The sequence below is a fragment of the Theropithecus gelada genome, chromosome 4 (assembly GCF_003255815.1).
Source record: "Theropithecus gelada isolate Dixy chromosome 4, Tgel_1.0, whole genome shotgun sequence".
Classification (NCBI taxonomy): domain Eukaryota; kingdom Metazoa; phylum Chordata; class Mammalia; order Primates; family Cercopithecidae; genus Theropithecus; species Theropithecus gelada.
This window is the reverse complement of record NC_037671.1, coordinates 4,368,387-4,391,118: the sequence shown is the minus strand read 5'-3', so window position 1 is coordinate 4,391,118 and position 22,732 is coordinate 4,368,387. Positions and strand designations below refer to the sequence as shown.

General features: G+C 49.7%; 1 protein-coding gene across 1 annotated transcript in view; it reads left to right on the top strand.

The window, feature by feature from the left end:
* GMDS (GDP-mannose 4,6-dehydratase) overlaps positions 1 to 19,841 on the top strand; it is a 630,071-nt gene extending 610,230 nt beyond the window's left edge. The window contains exons 10-11 of the mRNA XM_025382900.1: positions 19,103 to 19,171; positions 19,412 to 19,841. Coding sequence (XP_025238685.1) covers positions 19,103 to 19,171; positions 19,412 to 19,474 — 132 coding nt within the window. The 3' untranslated portion in view covers positions 19,475 to 19,841. The remainder of the gene's footprint in view (positions 1 to 19,102; positions 19,172 to 19,411) is intronic.
* The last annotated feature ends 2,891 nt before the right edge of the window (positions 19,842 to 22,732 follow it).

Below are 22,732 nucleotides of genomic sequence, written 5' to 3'. Positions count from 1 at the left end.
ATTGCATTTCCTTACAGTGCCTGTGTGTCCTGCCAAATGGGCTGGGTCCCAGGGACACCAAGCTGAGTGAGATGCTGTCCCTGCCCTCCACACTTGTCTGGTCTGGTGAATCAATCCTCCGACACCTTCTATGAGGGCACCCTTGGAGGTTCCGGCGCATCTCACCTGGCTGAGGACCTCACCAAGCTCTACTTTTCACAAACTCCACAGGATATGTTGAGAATCACCAGTTTATCTGGGGAGACTCAGGGGAAGAAAAGTAGCTGGATAAGAAAATAAAAGGAAGTGGCCGGGCGCGGTGGCTCAAGCCTGTAATCCCAGCACTTTGGGAGGCCGAGGCGGGTGGATCACGAGGTCAGGAGATCGAGACCATCCTGGCTAACACCGTGAAACCCCGTCTCTACTAAAAATACAAAAAACTAGCCGGGTGCGGTGGCGGGCGCCTGTAGTCCCAGCTACTCGGAGGCTGAGGCAGGAGAATGGCGTAAACCCGGGAGGCGGAGCTTGCAGTGAGCTGAGATCCGGCCACTGCACTCCAGCCTGGGTGACACAGCGAGACTCCGTCTCAACAAAAAAAAAAAAAAAAAAAAAAGAAAATAAAAGGAAGTATGGACTGGCTCTGCAGGATGCCTCCTTCGTCAGCAGATGCCTCATGATGTGGTTGTGCTACTTGCCTATGGCCAGGGCTATTTTCAAGCCCCCAAAGAGTCTCTGTGAACAGCTATTTTAAAATAGGGGACAAACCTCAGTGAGAAAGGGGACTCCGTGAGGAGTAAAGGTAAGGGGCTTCGTGGGGCCCAGCTTTAGGAGCAGAGATCCGAGGTCCATCCTGATCTTCCTGTTGGACTTGGAGAGACAGACCATCCAGGCCCAGCTTGCCTGTCACCCACATGGGACCAGTACCGCTGCCCACCTCTGCTGTTCACAAAGACACAAGAAGCCATCATGAAGGCAGGATTTATAGAGTCAAAATATTACCCCACGTCTGTTATGCGTAACGACTCAGGACGATGGTCACCATGGAGCCCTGTTCTCCAACCTAGAGGACAAAGACCAGGACGATGGTCACCATGGAGCCCTGTTCTCCAACCTAGGGGACAAAGACCAGGTTGACCTTCCCCTTAGGGGGAAGGTGGAGATTTTGAAGGATAAATTTATTTTCTCCCTGACAAAACCAAAATGTTCAGACAAATCTGAGCAACAGTTATAGAACTGATGCCTTTGGGGTAGGTTTAAAGATGGAAACTGGCCAGGTGTAGTGACTCACGCCTAAAATCCCAGCATTTTGGGAGGCCGAGGTGGGCAGATCATTTGAGGTCAGGAGTTCGAGACCAGCCTGACCAGCATGGTGAAACCCCATCTCTACTAAAAACACAAAAAAGTTAGCCAGGCGTGGTAGCGCGTGCCTGTAGTCCCAGCTACTCAGGAAGCTGAGGCAGGAAAATCGCTTGAACCTGGGAGGTGGAGGTTGCAGTGAGCCGAGATTACTCCACTGCACTCCAACCTGGGTGATAGAGTGAGACTCCGTCAAAAAAAAAAAAAATTAAATAAATGGAAACTGCCCAAATTTCAAGGTAATTGAAGCTTGCTGCTGTCCCCTCTGTTTCTGAAGAGCAGGGTTCCAAGTGAGTGACAACAGGATGAAAAGGAGCATGCTAGGCAGGATGAACTTTCTGAGCCGGGGCCAGTAGGAAAGGACAGGGACATCCTGAAGGAGCAGGTGAAATGAGGCCCTTCGGGGTTCTGAGGAACTTCCTAGTGTGCTTCCACTGTTTGGGAAAAAAGAAGTGTGCCGAATTGTTGGGGTATTTCCGTTTCACCTTTCATGAACGTAAGTCAGAGAGATGCATGGGGGAGCACCAGGGCAGACCGCAAATATCCAACAGGAGGCTGACCAGTATTTAAAAACCTGACTTTCAATTAATTAAATCCTGCAGAAGGAAAGGGAGAGAGAAGAGGGATAGAAGAGAGAGAGAAATCATCTGAGAGACATGAGCTGTGCGTGCCTGACTGCTGGAGGTACTGGCCTGAGCAGCAGAACGGAGCACTCCTGCCTGGGCTGCTCGGGGCCTCTCCACGGGACCTTCTGTGCCTGCTCCATGCTCCGCCCTTCCCCAGTGCTAAGCACTGAGTCACCTGATAAAGATCGCAGTGGCCCTTCAGGTTCTGCCACAGGCTGGGGTCAGGCAGGCACTTGCCGGGCACACAACACCCTGACCTTCCCCAAGGTATTTCCTCCTTTGACAGGAAGAAGATAAAGCTTTTCTTCTGTCCATTCGGAGACGCAGGCTGTGTTGCTCCATGGCACTTTCTGAGTGCCACCAGCTGGCAGGGCATATTTCTGTCCATTTGTCTTCACTAACATGGTGACAGTGACATCGATTGTCCCTGAGGAACATAAGACTAGCCCCTGAATTATATCCAGGAACTCCAGGCTGCACAGGAATGGATGAGGACCTCAGTGAGCCCCAGCAGCCCCTGAATGACAGAGACAGCATGTGTCAGGATGTCCCAAAATGAGTCCAGTCCAATCTCCAGCATTTGGCTGGCCACCCAACTTTCCCCAAGGGGACTCCTAAGACCACCTGCAGGCAGAGGGTCTGATGAGCACCCAGAGGAAGAAATACATACAGGGATCTTTCCTGAGGACGCCAGAAATAAGTATCGTGGCTGTGGAGCCACCGCCACCTGTAACAGCTTCCCTGACCCCAGCCCCAGAGGGCCACTCTGGACTTCAGGGTGTCTGACCAGCCGGCCCTTTGGGGCCCTAGCCCAGCCCGCTCCCTCCACCTCGAGATTTTCCTGGGGCAGCCCCCACTGTCAATCATAACTCTGCCTAAAGAGCACCTTGTTGGCATTCGTGACCCCCCATTACCCAATTTTATTCTTATCAGAGGCCTGGTAACCACCTGGTTGTTTCCTTGCTTGCCTGTTTACTGGCAGTGCCCCCACAGTAGAACTGAGCTCCCCATGCGTCTGGTTGGCTGCTGTGTCGGCAGCCCTGGGCAGCACTGTGGGGACGCAAGGGCACATTCCTCGTGCTTTGGAACCACACGTGAGGCAGCCTGCCCTGCCATTTGTAAGAAATGTATTGTCTCCAAAACGGGCACCTAGAAGGCAGAGCCACATCCCACATGTTCCACGGGCGTGGGATGGCCTCAGAGAGCCGCTCAGCAGAGGGGGAGGTCAGGGAGGTGCAAGGCTGGGGAGTGGCCAACACTTAAAGAGGGACCTGAGGCAGGAGGAGAGCCAGCATACATGGAAGGCCTTATCCTGTGACAGGTGCTTAACACACCTGCAGGGGTGGCATGCATGAGGATGAGGACACCAAGCCACCTCAAAAGTGGTGAATCTAGTGTCAACCTAAGTCTCTGTGACCCTAAATCCCATGTGCTTCTCCATGGGCACAGTTTCAGTAAATGAAGAGGAGGAAGCATATCCCAGGCTCTTGGGAACCAACTGCACGAGGAGGGCTGCAGATTGCTAGAATTGAAGAGTGATGTGGGGGAGCCTTGGGCAACAGTGCTGCAGAGCTGGCGCCATGGACTGGTACATCCTTCAAGGGTCTAACTGCATTCCCTGGGCCCCAGTAGAGCCGTCACTGACTGCACTGGCAGGAGCTACTGTCTGTTGGGCACTTATCCAACATCAGGCCTGATTTCATCTCTGATCTTTAGTATTGGTAGATACCATTCAACAGGCTTATACATAGTGGAACCTAAGCCCAGTGAGGTTCAGGGCATCCAGGAAGTAAGTGGCAGAACTGGAATTCAGCTTGGATCTGTGTTTTCATTTTGTTTTGTTCTGTTTTGTTTTGTTTTGAGACAAGGTCTGGCTCTATCACCCAGTCTGGAGTGCAGTGGTATGATCTTGGCTCACTGCAACCTCCGTCTCCCGGACTCAAGCCATCCTCCTACCCCAGCTTCCCAAGTAGCTGAGACTAAAGACATGCACCACCACACCCAGCTAGTTTTTGTGGAGATGGGGTTTTGCCATATTGCCCAGGCTAATCTCGAACTTGTGAGCTCAAGCGATCCACCTGCCTTTGCCTCCCAAGTGCTGGGATTACAGGCATGAGCCACCGTGCCCAGCCTCACTGGGATCTGACTCCAAAGCTCATGCTCGCCTGGTGATGACTGCTTTGCACCTGGGAGTCCACATTCAGCAAACAAGAGAGTTCTACTTGGCCCCCAGCCGTACCAAACGCGGCGGTTCCTGGGAGGTTCTCTAACACCACTGGGTCCTTGAACAGCCGTCTGCATCTGGACTGTTAGCCTTGCACTTTGCCTTCCTACCTTCTGCTCATTCCTCATAAGCCAGCTCAGGGAAAATCTTCTCTGGGAAGTATTTCCCAAGAGCCCTCACTTCACTGGCCTGTGAACCCCTCCTGTGTCCCACTGTGAAGGTAGCTTAATCCTAGCACTTCCCCCAGTGGGAGAATGCTAGGCACGTCACCCAGTATCTGTTTCTGCAAGTGTCTCAGTGGCATCCTTAACATGGCGTGTTGTCGAGGCCGCCACCAAGCCCTCTCTCCTCCGCTCCTGCTCCTCTTCAAGCCTGGGCCCTCTCCCCACGTCCACAGGTACCCACCTCCTTCTCTGCTAGCCTGCCCTTGTCACCTACCCTAGGCACAGGTGCCTGTCGGAGATCACCATCTGTGTCAGTCTCCATCACTGACCTTAAGCTTTTGGGCTGACTGCATGAATGAATAATGTTGACCAGGGTGGAATAAGAAGAGTTCAGGGCATCGCTTTCTGAACTCTCACTATCCAGACTCATGAGCTAAGTAGTTGTAGATAAAGTCTTCGTGTAGCTCCAGACTCACTCTACTCATGCAGGTCCCGTTGACAGGGTCCCCCTCACTCTCCACACCCTAAGGAATATTTGTTAGTAGTCGTGGTGGTGGTATGAAATAGACCCCGGGAGTTCTTTCTAATTCTGTGAGTTGGGTTCCTCTTGTAGAAAAGAGGGCTCTAAAGAGGACAGATACCAAGCAAAGGTCCCTTGGAAGTATCCCAAACTCCAGAGTCCCCATGTCAGGTGGCTCTGAGTGTTCCTTGCCATCCTCAAAAGCAATACTTCCTTGAATAATGCCCCCCAAAGCCCAGTCCTGCCTGAGAAGTCTTCTGGGAGTCTCACGGCCTCATAGTGTCGGGGGTTGGGGGCTGGGGCATAGAATCCATCCATGGGTACAGAGCCACTGGCCTGTGTTTAAGCTACTTATAAAGTTCAGGATCACGACCATCCTGATGGCACTCGAGGAGTTGATCTGTGTTTTCGAGAAAGCTACGTTAATTAACCGAATCAAAGATGCTTTTTCTTCAGCCAGGGTTCCCTCTGTGAAACCTTTCATCTCCAGCTGGAGAGAAACAGTGGAATTTTTGTTTTGCTCTAAACCCAGGGCTGCATCAGGCTGTTTTAACGTGGGACTTTGACATGAAGAGACAGACCCATGCCCGTTTCTGCCTGGTGTCGCTCATGCCCCCACCTTTGTTTCTAACTCTCAGGTTCCGTTCCTGTCTCTGCTCTAATCTAACCCGGACCTCTGGAGCTCAGAAGCATATTCTCTCTCTTCTGTCCCTGTTGTCGGCAGATTCTTTCTTTACACACCTCAGCCTCTACGTGGTGGTGAACACGTGGCTTTGTGTTTATTGTTACCACATAACTAAAGAGAGAAGACACCCAGGGGAGGTGGTCTACGTTAATGGGCTAGTAACCTAGTCTTTGGAGTCAGAGAAGCCTGGGTTTGAATCCAAGATCCACCTCGAGTGGCCCAGGGCAAGTTACCTACTTCCCAGCACCGCCGTTTCCTTGCCTACCTGGTAGGACTGTTAGAAGGCTAAAGGACCGGGGGTGTGTTGCCTGCCTCGTAGGACTCTTAGAAGGCTAAAGGACCGGGGGTGTGTTGCTGCTGGTCTAAGGGCCCTCAGAGAACCTTTGCCTAAACTGGTGAAAAACCCATCCTGAACAGCAAGTGCAGGGACTCACTGGCCCACTGCAGAGGGAACTCCACTTGTGAGCCTTCTGCATAGAGGCCTCTGTCCCCACAACAGTCTGCAGTAGGTCAGGCCACTGGATTGTGATTTGTGTTGGGGAACTTGCTTCCCCCTTGTGCCATTATTGATGTGTTATGCAAGTGCCTCAGTGACATGCTCCACCCAGGGCAATGAGGTGCCACGAGATAGCATAGGCACCCAGAGAGCCTGACTTGCCATCGGCGACAGCTCCCCGAAAGTCCAGCCGTGCTTTCACGGGGGAGACTGTGAATCAGTAGTTTCCTCGGCGGCCTTATTCAGCACACCAGAACCAAGTCAGACCTCCACCCTCCAGGCCACCTGCCTTCTCACAGGTGCCGTCTGCGGGGCCGACCGGGAAGCACATGCCCAGCTGCGGGGCTCCTGGGCCTGGAAAGATGCCTGGAAAGGCCTCACTGGGCAGAGGTGCAGGGTGACCAGGGCCAAGGGAGGCCTCTCCACCACCCTTTGCCACCTGACAATGTGCTGAGTCACCCGGCTCCCCCAGACACCTGGCTTGACTCAGACTCAGTGCAGACAACGAGCCAGATGGAGCCCAGCTGGGACAACTTGAGTTCTACTGCTCTGCTGCCACAGCTGCCATGGAGCCATGCCTGGTGCTAGGCTAGGAGGCACAGTGCGGGGTCCCCAAGGCACAGAAGCAGTCTCAAGGTGTTATGCGAGCACCAGCAGGCTTGGCAGAATGGCAAGCAGTAGCTTGGAGAGAGGCCATTAGAGTTCTTCCAGTCCCGGCATTCCCCCACGTGCAGGTGAGGCAAGCCCAGGTTCAGAGCTTGTGCTGCAGGGCCAGGCCTAGGCCTCACCTCTCCTTCCTGCTGCCTTCCATGCCATTCCCATTCCCGCACAGAACCTGGGGCAGGTGAGGCATGGGCAGACCTTCCGGGGCCCGCTGGTGTGTGTAAGAATCAAACTTGCAAGGACATAACCGCAGCATGATAAGGGCTGCCTGTGTGGCAGCCAGTGCCCCCAGTCCGAGGCTCGTAGTGTCAGTCTAGGCCCTGAGCTCTCCAGCCTGGGGGCTCATCCCTCCATGGGAGCCTGTTCCTCCATGGGGACCGCATCAGCACCGACCTTCCAGGCACCTTCAGGATGGCCAGAGAGGAGTTGGTGGCTGTGTTCTCACCTTGTGAGTAATCTTCATGCTGCACACTTGCTGGTATAACAGTTAAATGAGGTGAAAGTAACTTTGAACTGAATCCAGGTGTTGATTTTTGCCAACCTTCAACCTCAGGCTAGCCCTTTGTCAGCCCTGGCTCAATCTTTATAATGTCTGTCTTCTCCAAACTCAGGAATCCCAAGACCTTCAGAGTAGGCATGACTTTGCAAAGATAGGCCTACTTTCTACACCAACAGGCTTTTTAGAATTGATGTGGCCAGAATTCTAGAACTATCCCACACTCCAGGCCACCCTTGTCCCTCTTTCCTGTGTTTATTTGGAGAGCGTTTTGTGCAGATCACAGAGGAGGTTCCTGCTGGTGGTTTTATCAAATTACTGAGCAAGAGAAGCACCGAAGAGATGCAGACATTCCTGGAAGAGATGACTTGTGGCACGCGGATCTCATCCCTTTATTTCTATTTCTGCCGACATTTTGGAGTGTCTCTTTTCTGTCGTCTCCTAGTCCTCTTTGTGACGAGGAGGGCTGCCACGGTGGCAGGTTAATCTGGAAATACAATGTAGGAAAAGTGCCCTGTGAGGAAAGGGCTCTAACCAAACAGTAGTATCCTAAAGATAGCCCCAGCTGAGAGCAGAGAAGAGCAAGTCACAGACACAGTGTTGGAGGTGCCGAGGCCGGCCCTGCTTCCCTGGAGGGGCTGTGGGTTATGTACAGGCTGTAATCGGTAATTTCTCACATTTGGATAGAGCTGTCTTTTCCAGAGTGCTTTCACATCCACCAAAGTATCATTTTAGGCAAGTTGGCAGAGTATGAACCAAGCCCTGCAGACTTGAGGGCCGCACTCCCCTGTGGGCTTTGCACAGCACAGACCCTCAGACTTGTCTGTGAGGCTGGCCCTAATGGCAAACAAAGCACCTGCCAAGGGTCACCACACAGTGTCGCACTCGGAGTCCCCACCAAAGCTCCCATCAAAGTCAGCCTGATTATTTTCCACTGCATTTTCCTGAAAGGATGTTATGATTTTCTCGATGTTTGGTGGCTGGCGATAAATCAGGCTTTTATGATGTCATGTGAAAGGCCCCCTCTCGGACTTCCTCCTGCTGCAGCCGGAGGATGAAAGTGGGCCATGTTGGTTGCACAGTGGACACAGCTTGCCTTAACCCTTTCCTTGCCTGTCCCGTAGACCAGGGTCACGGAAGAAGACAAGCTGTTTCCCCTCAGCCTCCCTTTCACAGGAGCATAGCCAGGACCTGTGAAATGGAGCTCCTTTCTTAGAGCTAAGCAGACTTTCTCAGCAGAGAGGCTTTGGCTTCAAATCAGGATCAAAACAAGAAGGCGTGCTCCATGCAATGATATGAGAGATCTCAGGTGATGCTCTAGAAGTAATCTTTTGGAAGAGTCCCTGTTCTCTCATCATGAAATGAGAGGTTTCCTGAAAAAGGAGATGACATGCAATGCTGGCAGGGCTGTGGCGAGAGGCACACGCAGACTCCACTAGGAGAACTTCTTTCCTGGCAGTGTTGATTCATGGAATGTCTTTGAAAGCAATAAAAGGTTCTCATTCAGACAAACATCCTGGGAGTTCTCTGTCAGTTCTCTTTCCCTCACCCCCACCTCCAACCCCAGGGAGGCCTTTTCTGCTCTTTCTCCAAGATCATCTCAAGTGCACCCACACCTTTCCGTCGCCATGTCCCCACCCGACCCCTCGTGTCCAGGCCGCCATCTTCTCTCACCACATCTGTGGCTGGAGTCTCTTAGCTGGTCTCTCCCCCTGCTCTTGCCCCTCTTTCTCACCCTCAAGGCAGCATCTGCAGGCATCTTTGAACTCGTCCATCACAGCATATGCCCCAGTACTTAAAACCCCCTGTGGCTCCGAGCAAAGCCCAAACTCCATATTCGATGTGCTGGGCCAGTAAAGGATGGAGTTCAAAGTGAGTGGGTTCTTACTGTAAATGGGTGGACTTTTACACAGTGCACACGGACACAGAGACACACACCCAGAGAGAGACAGAGAGAAAGACACATACACACAAGAGTCACGTAAAAATGTTTTCAAAACTCAGGCAAGTTCCAGTGCTGTGCCTCATCCTCCTGAGAGCTACTGGGAAAGGAGAAGGCCCTTAACCAGCAAGGAGAGCTCAGGGCCACAGCTTCACTGCAGGCAGGAAGAAATGAAGGGGGCAGCAGCATTTCAGTCGGCCTCAGAGGCTGAGTGTGTCATCATTTGGCCAGAAGAGGGGCAGCCCTTTCACAGCACACCCTAGCAGGTGCTGGAGTAGCATTGCCAGGTTACTGCCTCTGGCCTCTGGTGACCCCTAGTCTCCACGTCTTTCAGGGCCAGCTGGGTGCAGTCCTGACTCTCCGCTGCAGTGGCCTGCACCTGAGTCGCCAGGTGCTTTTAGGTTAGGAGGCCCAAGCACATCAAAGAGTGGCAGATTTTCCAGGGGAGGAGGGAGTTGCGCCATGCAGGGCAAGGGCGACTCGTGCACCTTCTTAAAAATACTTACACCTAATGTCAGTTATAGTCAGTTCCATACTTTCAAAAATTGGCACCAGAAAGTCAGACTTGTAAACTCCATCAAGTTGAAGTAGGAAGTGGAAGCCAGCTTTCCAACCTCCAGCCACAGCCTGCAGGCTGTAGGTACTCCAAGGCACAGTCACTGTGACTGCACAGCAGAGCCTCGCAACCATGTGGCTTTGCTGGGAAGGGCCTGGGCTCCGTGGCAGAAACCACCAGGGAGGCCAACAGTGCCTGCCTCTGTGTCCCTCCCAGCCTCGTGGTCATGGGTTCCCCTCCCCCTCTCTCCATGCCCAGTCACAGCAGCCTTCTCTCCAGGTTCCCTTAAGGCCTTTTTACCTGCAGTGTCCCCAAGAGACCCTTACACCCCAGATCTTTCTGTGACCGGCCCCTGCGCATTGTGCAGATCTCTGATCCAGTCACCTCTGAGGAAGGCCTTCCCCGCCCAGCCAGTAGAGTGCCCTCCCACCCTCCCACAAGCCAGCCCCCTCTGCAGTCGCTCCCTCACGCTCCCATCGGCCGAAACTCGCGTCTCTGCATACTCTTGTGCTGGAACATGGACTTCATGACAGCCACAGCCTTCTCTGGTCCATGTTCGCTTCCCCAAGGCCTAAAGCAGTAAATATGTGGCAACAAGCAAGCAAGAGCCTATGAAATGTCTGCAGAAATTGAGGGACAGCAGAGTACAAAATCTTCTACATTCTGTTACAGCTGTTCAGAAAATGATTATCTAAAACTAGAGGAAGGGTTGGGGTGCAGGGTAAAATTGCATGTAAGTATCAAAGAAAAACTAAAACAGCCCACCTAAAAATATTATATCTTCATCCATGATGTTACTACAAGAAATTAAAAGAATCATTTTTCCTACATTTTAGTGATAAATAATAGCCTTGATAGAAAGCCTGTAGAGGATGAATTAGAAATAGTTCTAGCTGCTTTTCCTGTGCAATTTTGAATTCTCACACAACTTTGCAAGCATTGCTGTCCCCATTTTACAGATTTAAAACCTGAATCTCAGAGGTATTAAGAAAAAGTTAAGTGGTTGAGCCACTTTATGATTCCAGGTCTCTCCAGCAATGTCTCCATGTTGGTTGTGTCTAAGAATTTTTTTTCTTTTAGAGGCAAGGTCTCATTCTGTCACCCAGGCTAGAGCACAGTGGTTCAATCATAGTTCAGTGCAGCTTTAAACGGCTTGGCTCAAGCAATCCTCCAACCTCAGCCTCCCAAGTAGCTGGAACCACAGGCAAGTGCCACTACACCCAGCTAATTTTTAAAATTATTTTGTAGATACAGGGTCCTGCCATGTTGCCCAGGCTGGTCTCAAACTTCTGGCCTCAAGCAATCCTCCTGCCCCAGCCTTTCAAAGCACTGGGATTACAGGCATGAGCTATCACACCTGATCAAATTTTTGTTTTGAGATAAAATCTATATACTGTGAAATGCACAAATGTTGAACTGCAGTTTGATCAGTTCTGACAAATGCATGCACTCATGTAACCGACACTCCTATTCATATAAGGAGCATTTCATCACTCCGGAAAGTTCCTTGGTGAATCTTCCCAGTCAGTACTCCTCCCCTGTCCTCTAATCTCGTTTCTATAACCATGGATGCCTGTTCTAGGACCTCACATACAGCAAATCATACAATATGGACTCCTCTGTGTCAGTTTCCATCCAGCATTAAGTTGATATTTCTGTGTGTTGATACCATCTATTACTTGGAGACCTCTTTGCCACCCAAATTAATGTGTGTGAAGTGTATTGCTTACAACACATACTATGGAGGGTTTTGTCCTATTGAGTGTTGCGACTGCTGGACTAGGAATCAGCAGAACCTGACCACTAGATGACTTTGTGACATTCTCAAGTACTTAACTGAAATACCTCTGCAGATGCATTTCAGTATAGGACTGTGTTCCTCTCATGAAGATATAAAGAAGAAGTGCCAGGTGACCATGTAGTATAGACACCTGACCATGTAGTATAGCCTTCCTGTGATGATGGGTGGCCAAATGGGTGATAACAGAATTACGGTAAACCTAAAGAGTCGTCGTCATGCTCATCTCCTCTCCATACCTCTCCAAAAACTTGCTAACAAATATCATAGTAATTGTCTTCATCTGTTCTCCAATATGAAAGTCCCCAGAGGAATGGCCAGAAAGCAAGAATCTGGATGTGGTCAGGTGTTTGACTAGGCCTTGAGTTTCTTAAGAAGTGGCTGAGGGAATGAATATTTGGAGGAACCTATGGGTATATGTTTGAAAGACCCTGTTTGAATGACCCTATTATGTTACTTATATTTGGATTGGGGAGAAGGAGGAAGGGGAGGAAGGAAGGGAGGGAGGGAGGGAGATGGATTATTGAAGTGAGGTGTGTTGAATTGGAGGACTTAATATACTGTATACATTGAGAAAAACCACAAAGGAAAAAAATCCCATCTATATTGTACTGTGTAGTACTAATGTCCAAAGCAGTGGTGGTGGTGGTATTGGGGCATTTCTAAGAGGTGGGTAGATTTCCTAACAAACTAGAAGGAAACAAGCTTAAGGAAAATTACCTTCCTCTTATGCAACTCAGGATACCCTGTGGCCTAGGTAGGCATTCCTAGATGAGAAGGTGCAGGGTAAAGATAAGCCAGATGACAATTACTTTAGCTTTTACCTCCGAGATACTTTGCTTTTGACAGAACTTTCATCTCTAGGAAAGAGGCCACCTGCGACAGATACAAAATCTCCTAAGTTGCATTTTGGATGTGATTGTTTTGTGGTTTAATTAGCTGATGTCTATAAAGTGCTTTGAGGGTAGAAAGTCCTAAGTGGCAAGAGTGCAGCGGCCTCTTGTATCCAGGGTGCCACTTGCCAGCAATGTCACAAGAGTCGCTAATCGGTCCAGTCAAAGGTGCTTTATCTCCTGTCCTCAGGGTTTTGCCACCTCGTTCCAGCATGGATAAATCTTTACACCCTAGATCCAGTTATTAACAGTAACCAGTAATTTCCAACCAAGATGGTGCTGGCTTTGAAGCCTGGAATGCTGAGGTCACTAACAATCTTATCTCCTTTTCATTAAATGGCCCCTGCATTGCAGCTGTGAGTCAGCCACTCCCCATCTCAGCTAGTCAGAGTGGAGATCAGTGAAGTAACCGGAACTAAGAGGACTCTAGTTACAGTAATTAATCTAGCTTTCCCCAGGTTGATGCTACTGTAAGCACCCGGGATCAAGAAATAAAGCTAACAAAAAATTAATTCCACGATTGCAATTATAGATGTAGAACAGGTACAGACAGACACAACACCTTATAAATATGTATGACGCAAGATGACATCCCCAAAGTCTTATATGGTTATTTCATTTAAAGAAACCTGTTAGACACCTACCTGTGAGTAGGCAGCTCCCCAGAAGCTTCCCAGCGCAGCTTCTGAGAAGTGCTTTCCTCTTCAGCTGGCTCAGACTGCTGCCTGGCTGAACAGGGAAGGCCTCAAAGTTGCACAGGGCTGGACAGGGCAGAGAGCGGGCATGTTCCTGGGCTGGGCCCCACTCAGGAGGTGGGGGGCGTGCTCCTCTGTCCCAGTCAAAGGCCAGGCAGCCAATGGGCAGGGGGACGCGGCCAGGGCAACCACCTGGTCTGGGAAAAGGAACAAGCTTTGGGGTGGCATAAACCGCGTAGACCACGTGCGGTTCATCCCATGGAGGAAAGAGGACTGACGCACTCATCTCCACACATCTCAAGCATGTCTGCCAGAAAGGTCTTTCTCCAGAATATTTTTTAAAACTTTGTTTAAAAGGAAGTTAACTTGCTTAAATCCTGTATTTCTCCTAAATAATTATGTTGTCTGTGTAGCTTATAGAGCCCTTTTTTGCCTAGCTACAGTTCTTGTTTTATGTCAACTATGTCAACCATATTTTTTTAAATATAAATGAAAATGATCCATTTATATATAGGTCGCACTACACATGCCATTAAGTTCTCCTTTCGTTAAGTGAACACCTGTAATTTTTTTTACCACCCTATGGTTTATTGACAAGCAGGCACATAATGAAGGCCGTGTTCTCATTTACTTTCCACGAAAGCTCTACTGTGCCAGCCGGACTTTGCCGCTGGTATCTGGGGCTTGCATATGGATGGATGCATTTCTTTCCATTTGTTTAGTAGTGCTTAACAGCTGCTGATCCCAAATGACAAAATCTACCAACTGCGATCCCATCAGAAAAGTGGGATCAGCAAGAGGGGTGCTCAGAGGATTTTAAAGTGCCCATTAGGCACCATCCAGGAGGACTGGACCACACATCCTGAGTCATCTAAGGAGGCTCCCAGCAGAGGTGACAGTGGTGACGGTGGGAGTGCCCCGTGGTGGTTTTATTCTAAGTCTACACCATTGCTGATTGCCACACAGCGGCCTCCATAAGGGTGGCCACGGACGAGGCCATGGTGCAGGGCCTGCTCGAGCTGTTCTGCTCCCTCTGCCACTTCCTCTCCACTGCCTGCACCCTCCGCGGGCCAGTGCTGACTCCATTTCCCTGAGGCTGCCTGAGCATTGTTTGAGCTCTGCCGGCATTCCGTTAGCCTCTGTTGATGGACAGTCCCACCGAGTCCGCTTCCTGAGCAGACAGGACCGCCTGCTGTTTTCTTCTCCTCTCTTATCGCCCCTGTCGTTAAAGGAGAGGTCTGACGTCCACTTCAGTTTGTGTGGATAGACAGCAGTAAGGGAACAGGGGGGAATGTTCATTACCGCTGTTAACAGCACAGCATTTCTTACTGCCCGGACATTCGCTCCCTCTTTGGGAAGGATTAAACCAAAGGATAAATTCGTGAGCGTGGAAGGCTTCAAGCTACACCCAGGAAGAGATATCGTATATTGCAAATTTTCTGGGGGAGCTTTCAGAATTCATTTTTTGTTATTTCCCAGTCTTATTCTCAACTATCTGGAATCTTGACTAGGATACTCTGTGCGGCTTGAGAGCTTTTTCCTGAGGCTTTTTGTTGTTGTTTAGCAGCTCTGTCTTTCTGAAAAAGAAACATTACCCCCAGAGTCCAGCTTTCCTATTCACTCTACACTGGCAGAAAGTTGGATCAAGAACCAAATTCATTGGCATTCTTTTATTCCCTTGGAACCTAAGCTATTCCTCAATTTTGCTTTTCTAAGAAAAGTAGAAGGGGGAAGAAAAGAATATTAAGTGCCACTCACAGCTCTGTATCTTAAATTCCTGAAGACATTTCGCCAAGGCTTTCATCAGTCTCGGCTTTCCTTATTAACATCCCTGTCCATACATCTTCTCCTATTTATAGCACTCAAGAGTCAATTTCTTCCAAGAGGTACATTAGAAATTTAACAATAGTCTGCCAAAAGATCTCATACTCTTAAAATATTTCTCCACCTAAACAGGTTCTTTGCAAGTCTTATAAGCAGACCTGTTGAGGAAATGCAGCGTCCGACATCTAGTTTGAACTAAATATTAAAGTTTTCCCAAAGCAAACTCAGTGAAAAGGGGAGAAAATGAAATGAGACTGTGAACTTCAAAAAATCATCCTATGTGATACAATCTGTTTAATAGCATTCCCCACAGTGGTTTTAGAGAAAGTGGTATGGAGGTGGGAGTATCAAAGGGAATGAATGTGTTAAAGAATGATCAAAATAACATCCGGGGAAGGAATGAAAACTAACCAGTGTGATTTTAAAGCTGCGTTGTTATCTAGATGGAAGAGATCCGAGGAAAGGGACCTGTAGTTAGGGTAGAAGATAATGGCACACTGTGGTCTCTCCTTTTCTGGAGTTTGCGTTAACTACTGTGGGCTCAGAAACGGGCTTAATGACTTTTCCAGCATTTGGTCTGGCTTTTTATCAGTTCACTTTAACAAGAGCATAAGCCAGGAAAGCCTAAAAAATGGCTGCAGCCAAACGTGCCCTCCTCCATGCTGCTGTTTGCAACTCCGTAGAAGTACGTGTGGATGGCACAGCTAAAGGACAGCTCCCAAAGGTCAAATGAATACACACGGTCCGTGAGTCAGAAATCTGAAGGGCCATGTGGACCCAGACATTGCTCCTGCTGTTTTGCTGCTGTAAAATGCTCAGTGAAACCTAATTGAATTTGACAATTATAAATTACATATTGAAACCGTATAGTTCACCTAAGGAATAGCCATGAAAACAGTGAAGACACCAGAGGCCAGAGTTCAGGAAATGTCATATTCACATAGAAATACTTTAAATTTTTCTCAAAGCTTTATTTTCTCTTTTTTCAAGAAAAGCTCCAGACCACCCAGTGCACGAAGTCCATTTTGGAAGCTGTACGTAAAATCATCACTTTAATTCGGCTTTTGTCATACTAAGGCTGTAAGCACATGTATAATGAAGGAACTGAACTGTCAAAAAAGAAGAAAAGAGCGCAGCAGATAAGCTCACTCTTCTCTCTTGTCCTGAGGAGCTGATTATACCCTAGCGGAGGAGATTTGTGGAAGTTCAAAAATCTTTAAGAGGGAGGTAAAGATTAAAGGAACACGTATCAGGGCCCACACTCCCCTCTCACTCCTCACAGTTCTGTATCTGAGCATGGCAGTTCGGACCCGTTGTATGAACACAGTATCCACCACCTGATTTCTTCTCAGCCCACAGGAAGCCTTATTTAAAGAAGGGAATCCACATCCTTGCTCTCCTTCTAGAGCTACGTGCACTCTCCCACACAGGCCCTCCCCGTGCCACCCTTTAGGTGTGTCCTGTGCCTAGAACCATGCAGAATGAACCACTGACTGTATCTTTTCTATAAATGACACCAGTGGGAAGAAATAAGAAATTCCTTCAGGAACAGTTAAGTGTAAAACAAGCTGGGATGCTCGTCATCTTTCCTTAAAAGTTGATTGGAACATAAGCTTACTGCCCAGTCCAGATGTCAGTCTAGGAGCAGCTGGCATGGAGAGCCGATGTTTTGTTCTAAGGGGACCTCATCCTCTTTCTTCCCAAGGTCTCTTGGTCTAATTAAATTTCAGGGAGACAGAGCCTTGGCAGAAGGTTAAAGGAAGCAGCTAGACTGCAGTATTGGAGCTAGGCTCAAAACTAAATTGAGAAGTTTAACTGGGTTCGTCTCTGGTTTCAATGAAATACTTTTACAGTGTATGGTAGCAATGTCTGTTTCTAAGCCTTTAAAAACCATTTTTCTTTTTCCTTAATGGTAGTTCCCTGGTTGTTTTTATATTATGAGCTCCTTGTAGAAAACTACAGGAAACATAATTACAATACAAAGCTCCATTTCCCAAGCCTACCAAGATTATTTGAAGCCAAACCGGGTTTTAGGGTTTTGCTAACTGTAAGTTCACAGCCATGAATTGCATCCTATGCCGTGCTGGTTGATTTACAGCCAGTGTGATGTGATTAAACAATAACCATGCTTCTCCACACCATCTAGCTGCTATAGGATTGAGAGAGGGGAGGGATGGGCTGCATGACTCCACATTGCACAGCTTCCTCTGGGGAAAAAGAAAGGGTATCTTTGTGTGACGCTTATAGCAAAATAGAAGCCTGTAGAAATATATACAAGTTTATTTAGGGAGGGGAAAGAAAAATAAATTACTTTGTTTTTCTGCTTATATTGCTGTTTCCTTGTAGCGCTATGTTAAATTGCTAATTACTAATTTTTGTATTCTACTTTTCCTGAAGAATCTGTATATGGACTTTTAGGGCCAGCAGAAATAACTTGTTTTAGTATTATTAACACTCTGGGGAGGAAACTGGTACTTTAGTGTATTGCGAAGTGCAAAGCGTTTGAAAAAGTCGTGATGGATGATGAGAACGAGAGGGAGAGTCACCGTGTACTCTGCTGCAGCCCTATTTCAAGCCCGCGGGTGCAGACGTTCAGTAGGATCCAGACAGCCTCTACTCTAGAAGGCTTAGCAGAGAAGGTGAGCTCCAAACCCAGGGCAAAGCAGTCCCGCCCCTGCCCTCCCGACCTTTCCCGTCATGAATCTAGAACAAATTCCCCCGCCTGCCAAGTTTCAGGGAAGTCTGAAGAAAATAAGCAGGAAAGGCTTTCAGTGGCAGCTTGACTGTCTGTTACTTTCACACGATGAAACTCCTTTTAGGCTGTTCTTTAATTTGTATGTAGCTGAAATAGAATAATCGAGTATTTCTCTCCTACAAACATCAGCTGTTGTCGTACTGCCTTCGCATTCCGTTTATTTCGAGGAATCACATCGCGTGTTATTTGATGAGTACATTTGTGTATGGAAAAGCTAAATATTTATCTCACTTCTAACAATTATGTATCTCAAAGTCTTTTTTCTTTCTTCCCTCCTTTCCTTCCCCTCTTTCTCCTTTCCTCCTTTCCTTTCTTCCTTGTTTCCTATTTTGTAATTCATCTTGAACTCATCTCAATCTTCAGGTAAATCAGTCTTCACAGAGCTCTAACAAAGACATTGGTGAGCAGGGGCTGAGAGCAGGATTAATTTCTTCTCCACTGGTTTTGTTTTCGCCAGCCTTCCTTCCAAGGACGCCTCTTAAGTAGATGGAAATGAGAGTGGAGCAGTTGGGGAAAGCGGGAGAAGGAACGCCCTCCCAGAGGGGACACTGGCGGGCAGTGCGGGGTCCTGCAGAGCTGCTGGCTGCAGCTCCGTGCTGGATCGTGGAAGGACAAGTGGGTCGAGATCAGCATTTTCTTAGGAACAGAATCAAACCGAGTAGAATAGGGGTAGAATAGAAGAGACCGTCTATAGAGTTCCTGGACGCTAAGGCTAAGTATTGCTTCGGGAAACTCCAGTTTCGTTTTATGAACGCGTGTGTGTGCGGGAGGCCATGTGAACTGACTTTACTGTGGGTACAAAAAGCCCAAAGCCACCGCCCAGGAAGATACATCCATGGTGCCTTAGAAAGAGGGTCGCACGCTCCCACCGAGACAGAGGGGTCCACGAGTCCTGGGACCTCGCGCCCCACACCCCAAGTCCCTCCCCCGTGGGGCTGCTGGCTGTGGGTAGGATGGGCGCTTGGCGCGGCCAGCCCTGCAGCGGGAGCTGAGCGCGCGGGGCACGGGCAACTGGGAGGGGCGCCTGGTGATTTACTCACTTCCCTCCTAGCCAGAGAAGTGCAGTAATTCGAAACAGTTCTCACAGTAGTGTCCCTGACAACTTAATGTAAAAAAAATAAAAAATAAAAAGTAAGCATTAAGAGTCCAAGGGACTCGTTGGGGAGAAGAGGGGTGGAGGTGGCTGGGACGAGCTGGGGATGGATCGCTGTCACCGTCCTCACGGGCCCGCACAGCACCTTCTTAACCGCGACCTAGTGATTTACGGCGCGGCGCCGAGAGCCGCAACTGAACGCGCGCAGCAGGGACCGACAGCAGGGAACCCCGGAGCCTTGTGCGCTCAGAGGGAGCGGAACGGTGGGGGTTCCCGGGGCTCGGGACCTGCTGCCCCCCGACCCACACCTGCTTCGTCTCCCCCTCTTCTTCCCTAGGACTTTCTGCAGGGCGACTGCACCAAAGCGAAACAGAAGCTGAACTGGAAGCCCCGGGTCGCTTTCGATGTGAGTATCTCTTAGGGCGCACGCCGCCCGCTGCGGGGCCCCGGGCTGCAGGGCGGCAGCTCTCAGGGTCGGGCGCCTGAGGCGCCTGCGATGCCCAAAGCCCGGAGGGCGGGGTGCGGGAGAAGTGAGCGGAGCTGGAATGAGGGACGCGGAGGCCTCTCTGGGGCGGACACCCGGGGTGGGGTGTCACCAGGAGAGGGTGGCAGAAGCTCCTCCCTCACGCCCACCCCTGTGTTGCAGGAGCTGGTGAGGGAGATGGTGCACGCCGACGTGGAGCTCATGAGGACAAACCCCAATGCCTGAGCACAGCCGCGGGGCCCGCCCGCCAGCCCGCCCTCCGGCTGCGATCCCCGCAGAGTCGCCGGTGCAGACGCACTGTGGGGATGGGGAGGGGCGTGCCAATCTGCGGGTCCCTGTGGCCCCTGCTGCCACCGCGCTGTCCCGGCCGCAGGAGCGGGCCGCCCCGCCGAGTTTTGTAGCAGCCGGGATGTGACCCTCCGGGGTTTGGGCCACTTCGCTTTTGTCGAAGCCTCCTCTGAATGGCTTTGTGAAATCAAGATGTTTTAATCATACTCACTTTACTTGAAATTATGTTGTTAGACAACAAATTGTGGGGCCTTCAAATTGTTTTTCTCTTTTCATATTAAAAATGGTCTTTCTGTGAACTAGCGTTTACAGGGTCGGTGTGGATGTTTTCTCCAAGTTATGAGCACGGCTATAAGGGTCCCCAAACAAAAACCCCACAATCCAGGCCTTTGAATGAGATCGCTGTGGTCAGGCCTTGCCCTGTTTTGAGAAAAAGCCCTTGGTGGGAGGACTCCTGCAAGGCTAAGGGGGCGGGGGTGCTCTGGGGAGCCTCCTCCTTAGTCTTCGCCTGGGACATTTCTTTCCCCTCCTGGTGACAAGTCACTCTGGAAACCTAGTTCCCGCAGAAGGGAGAAATTCACACCCTGGCTGGTCTCTGCTGACTATAATTAGAACCCAAGGGCTCGCACCACCTGAAAAGAAGTCTTGAGAAATAGAGGGGGGTCAGAAGAAGAAACTTGAAGGTAAGCAAATACTGTTGGAACATTCCATGGCAAAGCCCCCGGGTTACCTAGAGGTCTCTGAGCCTGTGCCTTTCCTAGAATCTTTCACACACTGCTTATTTCCACCCTCTTCTTATTAATACTAGGTCACTTTTTAAATCTAGGCTTAATGTATTCATTCAGCCATTTATGTTAAGTGCCTAATACATGCCAGACATTGTGCTTCTGCACTTGAACATCAGCGTTCATCTGAAGTTATAATAAAAAGGTTTAAGGCTCAGATCTGGTTTCGTTGAGTGCATCATTTAGGTGGCCTGGGTGAGACCACAGGTGTGTGCTCCTGAGCTGTGTATGGTGTACAGCTACAGGTAGGCTGACGCGCAAATGTGCAGGACACCCACAGGCAGCAAGCAGGGATTCGTGTACAGGTGTATACCTCTGCATGAAATTAACAGTATTTTGCCCTAGAACAAATTAGGTCAGGACACTTCTCCCCCTCACTCCCCTTCCAAGCAAAATAAAATAAAACTTTACAGCAAATGGAATTCCAGCCTTTGCACATGTGTGTGTGAGTGCGGGTAAACTATTTCTGAACGTCTTCACAGGCAGGTTTATGATCTGGGGGAGGACCGAGTCTCCAACGGCTGGCGCAGGAGAGAGGGCTCTTTGTGTGGCTGCCCAGTCGCTGTGAAAGCATGCTGGCCGGGCGGCCTCGCCCTCGACGGAGCAGAACTGGGGGGCCTGAGCTAGCCCACCCGCTCCTCAGAAGCTGCCCCAGGACTGGCCTTCTCTGCGCTCCCAGGCGGGATGCTGCTAATTGGAAACACATGGTTGCTGGGAGGCCAGGCCTCTGAGCCTGGGCGAGATGGTGGGCACACACACAGATACATACTCACACGGTGTCACACATCGGCTCGAACACAAACATCCATGCACATCCATTCACAAGTGCACATACACTCCACAAACATGCCATCTCACAGTCACACATTCTCACAAACACTTGCAAACCCAACTCTCAGACCCACTGTCACACACATCCTCCAACAAATCTCACAGAGTCACGTTCCCTTTAGCCTTGACCCTGATGGGCAGGCACCCCCTCTCCTCTGACCACCGGAACCTCCCTTCCCACACCCAGGAGAGACCATTCCAGGGGCCCCGCAGGCTTGCCGTGGCCCTGTTTAATTCAATGTTGCTTGGACACTTAGAAGAGATTCTAGGCAGGGGTTTATAAAACTCCAATTGAGCCATGATGTTGAATTCTACTTCTCCAAATAGATGGCAGCATCCGTGTTTGAAGGAAACTAAAGTATTTTTGGTTGCAACCTTCTCACTGCTCCTGCACCCTGAGTAATGCAAGGAGCGGGAGTTCATTTGGCTTCCTGGTGTATGTGTTTAAAAGGAAAAAAGGAGAATAGATTTACTTCGACATTTTTTTTATCTATTTCTGTGCTATGAGAGAATTTCATTTGGGCGTCCTTCAAGACAATTATTATTACAAGGTTTCTTCTATCTTAAATCTCAATTAAATTTCAGTGAACTTATTGTTTCCTGCTCTGCCAAATTTTGGCTATTCGTTTCAAATGTTATAAAACATCTTCCACCTTGATTTTTTTGAAGGAAAAACTGAGAAAGTTAAACCTTCAGTACACTCACATACCATGGCAAAGCAGTTTTGCCCGAGTTTGTGCAGGAGGTGCGTGGAACCCGGGCCTCACAGCGGCCGTCTGACCCGCAGGCCAGGCCCTGTCGCGGGCTCTCTCCGCTGCCCTTTGTCTTTAAGGAATTACGAGCGAGCTAGGCCCAGCATAATAAACCTGTCGCACCTCTGCAGCTGTTTAGGGGCGCAGGCTCAGCCGGGCAGGCTGCGCGACCTTAAGGGAGTGCTAAAGGGCTTGGGCCGCTGGTGCAGCGCGCAAGATGGCTCCTTAGGAAGGCGGGGTCCGCTTGGCCTCAGGCGCTGGCGAGGGGCGGGTCGGCGCTGGCAAACCCTACAGGCATGGTTTTGGGTTCTTTTTCGCCCCTTTTAGTCGCCTTCGCCTCCACCAACACCAACACCACGAACCTCGTGGAACCACTGGCAGCCCGTTGGAGGGCTCCTGGCAGATGCAAGGAGTGTTATTATAACACTAATGTGTTGTTAGAGTTTGGAGCAGGCAACACTTTAAACATTGACTTGAAAACAACCTGAAATGTATTGTTTACAAGTAACTTTTTAACACCCCCCCCCCAAGTCTCAAAGCGCCCTACCACTTTATTTGTATTTGGGAATGCCTACCGGGTGGACTCTGTTTTAAGGTGCAGCCCACACACGTCCAGGTATTTTCTACAACTTGCAGTTTTGATTGGTACGCGGGTGGCATGGGGGGTGGGGGCAACGCCCATCTAGGTTTTACAAAATGAGTGTCCCTGTGTGTGCGTGGACGTGCCTTACAAAGAGGTCTTCACGTCCGTACATGCCACCCGCACCCTCCAGAAGTTGTGGATTGTCATCACGGGTCGCTAACACTTTTAACAAGCAGCAGCGGCA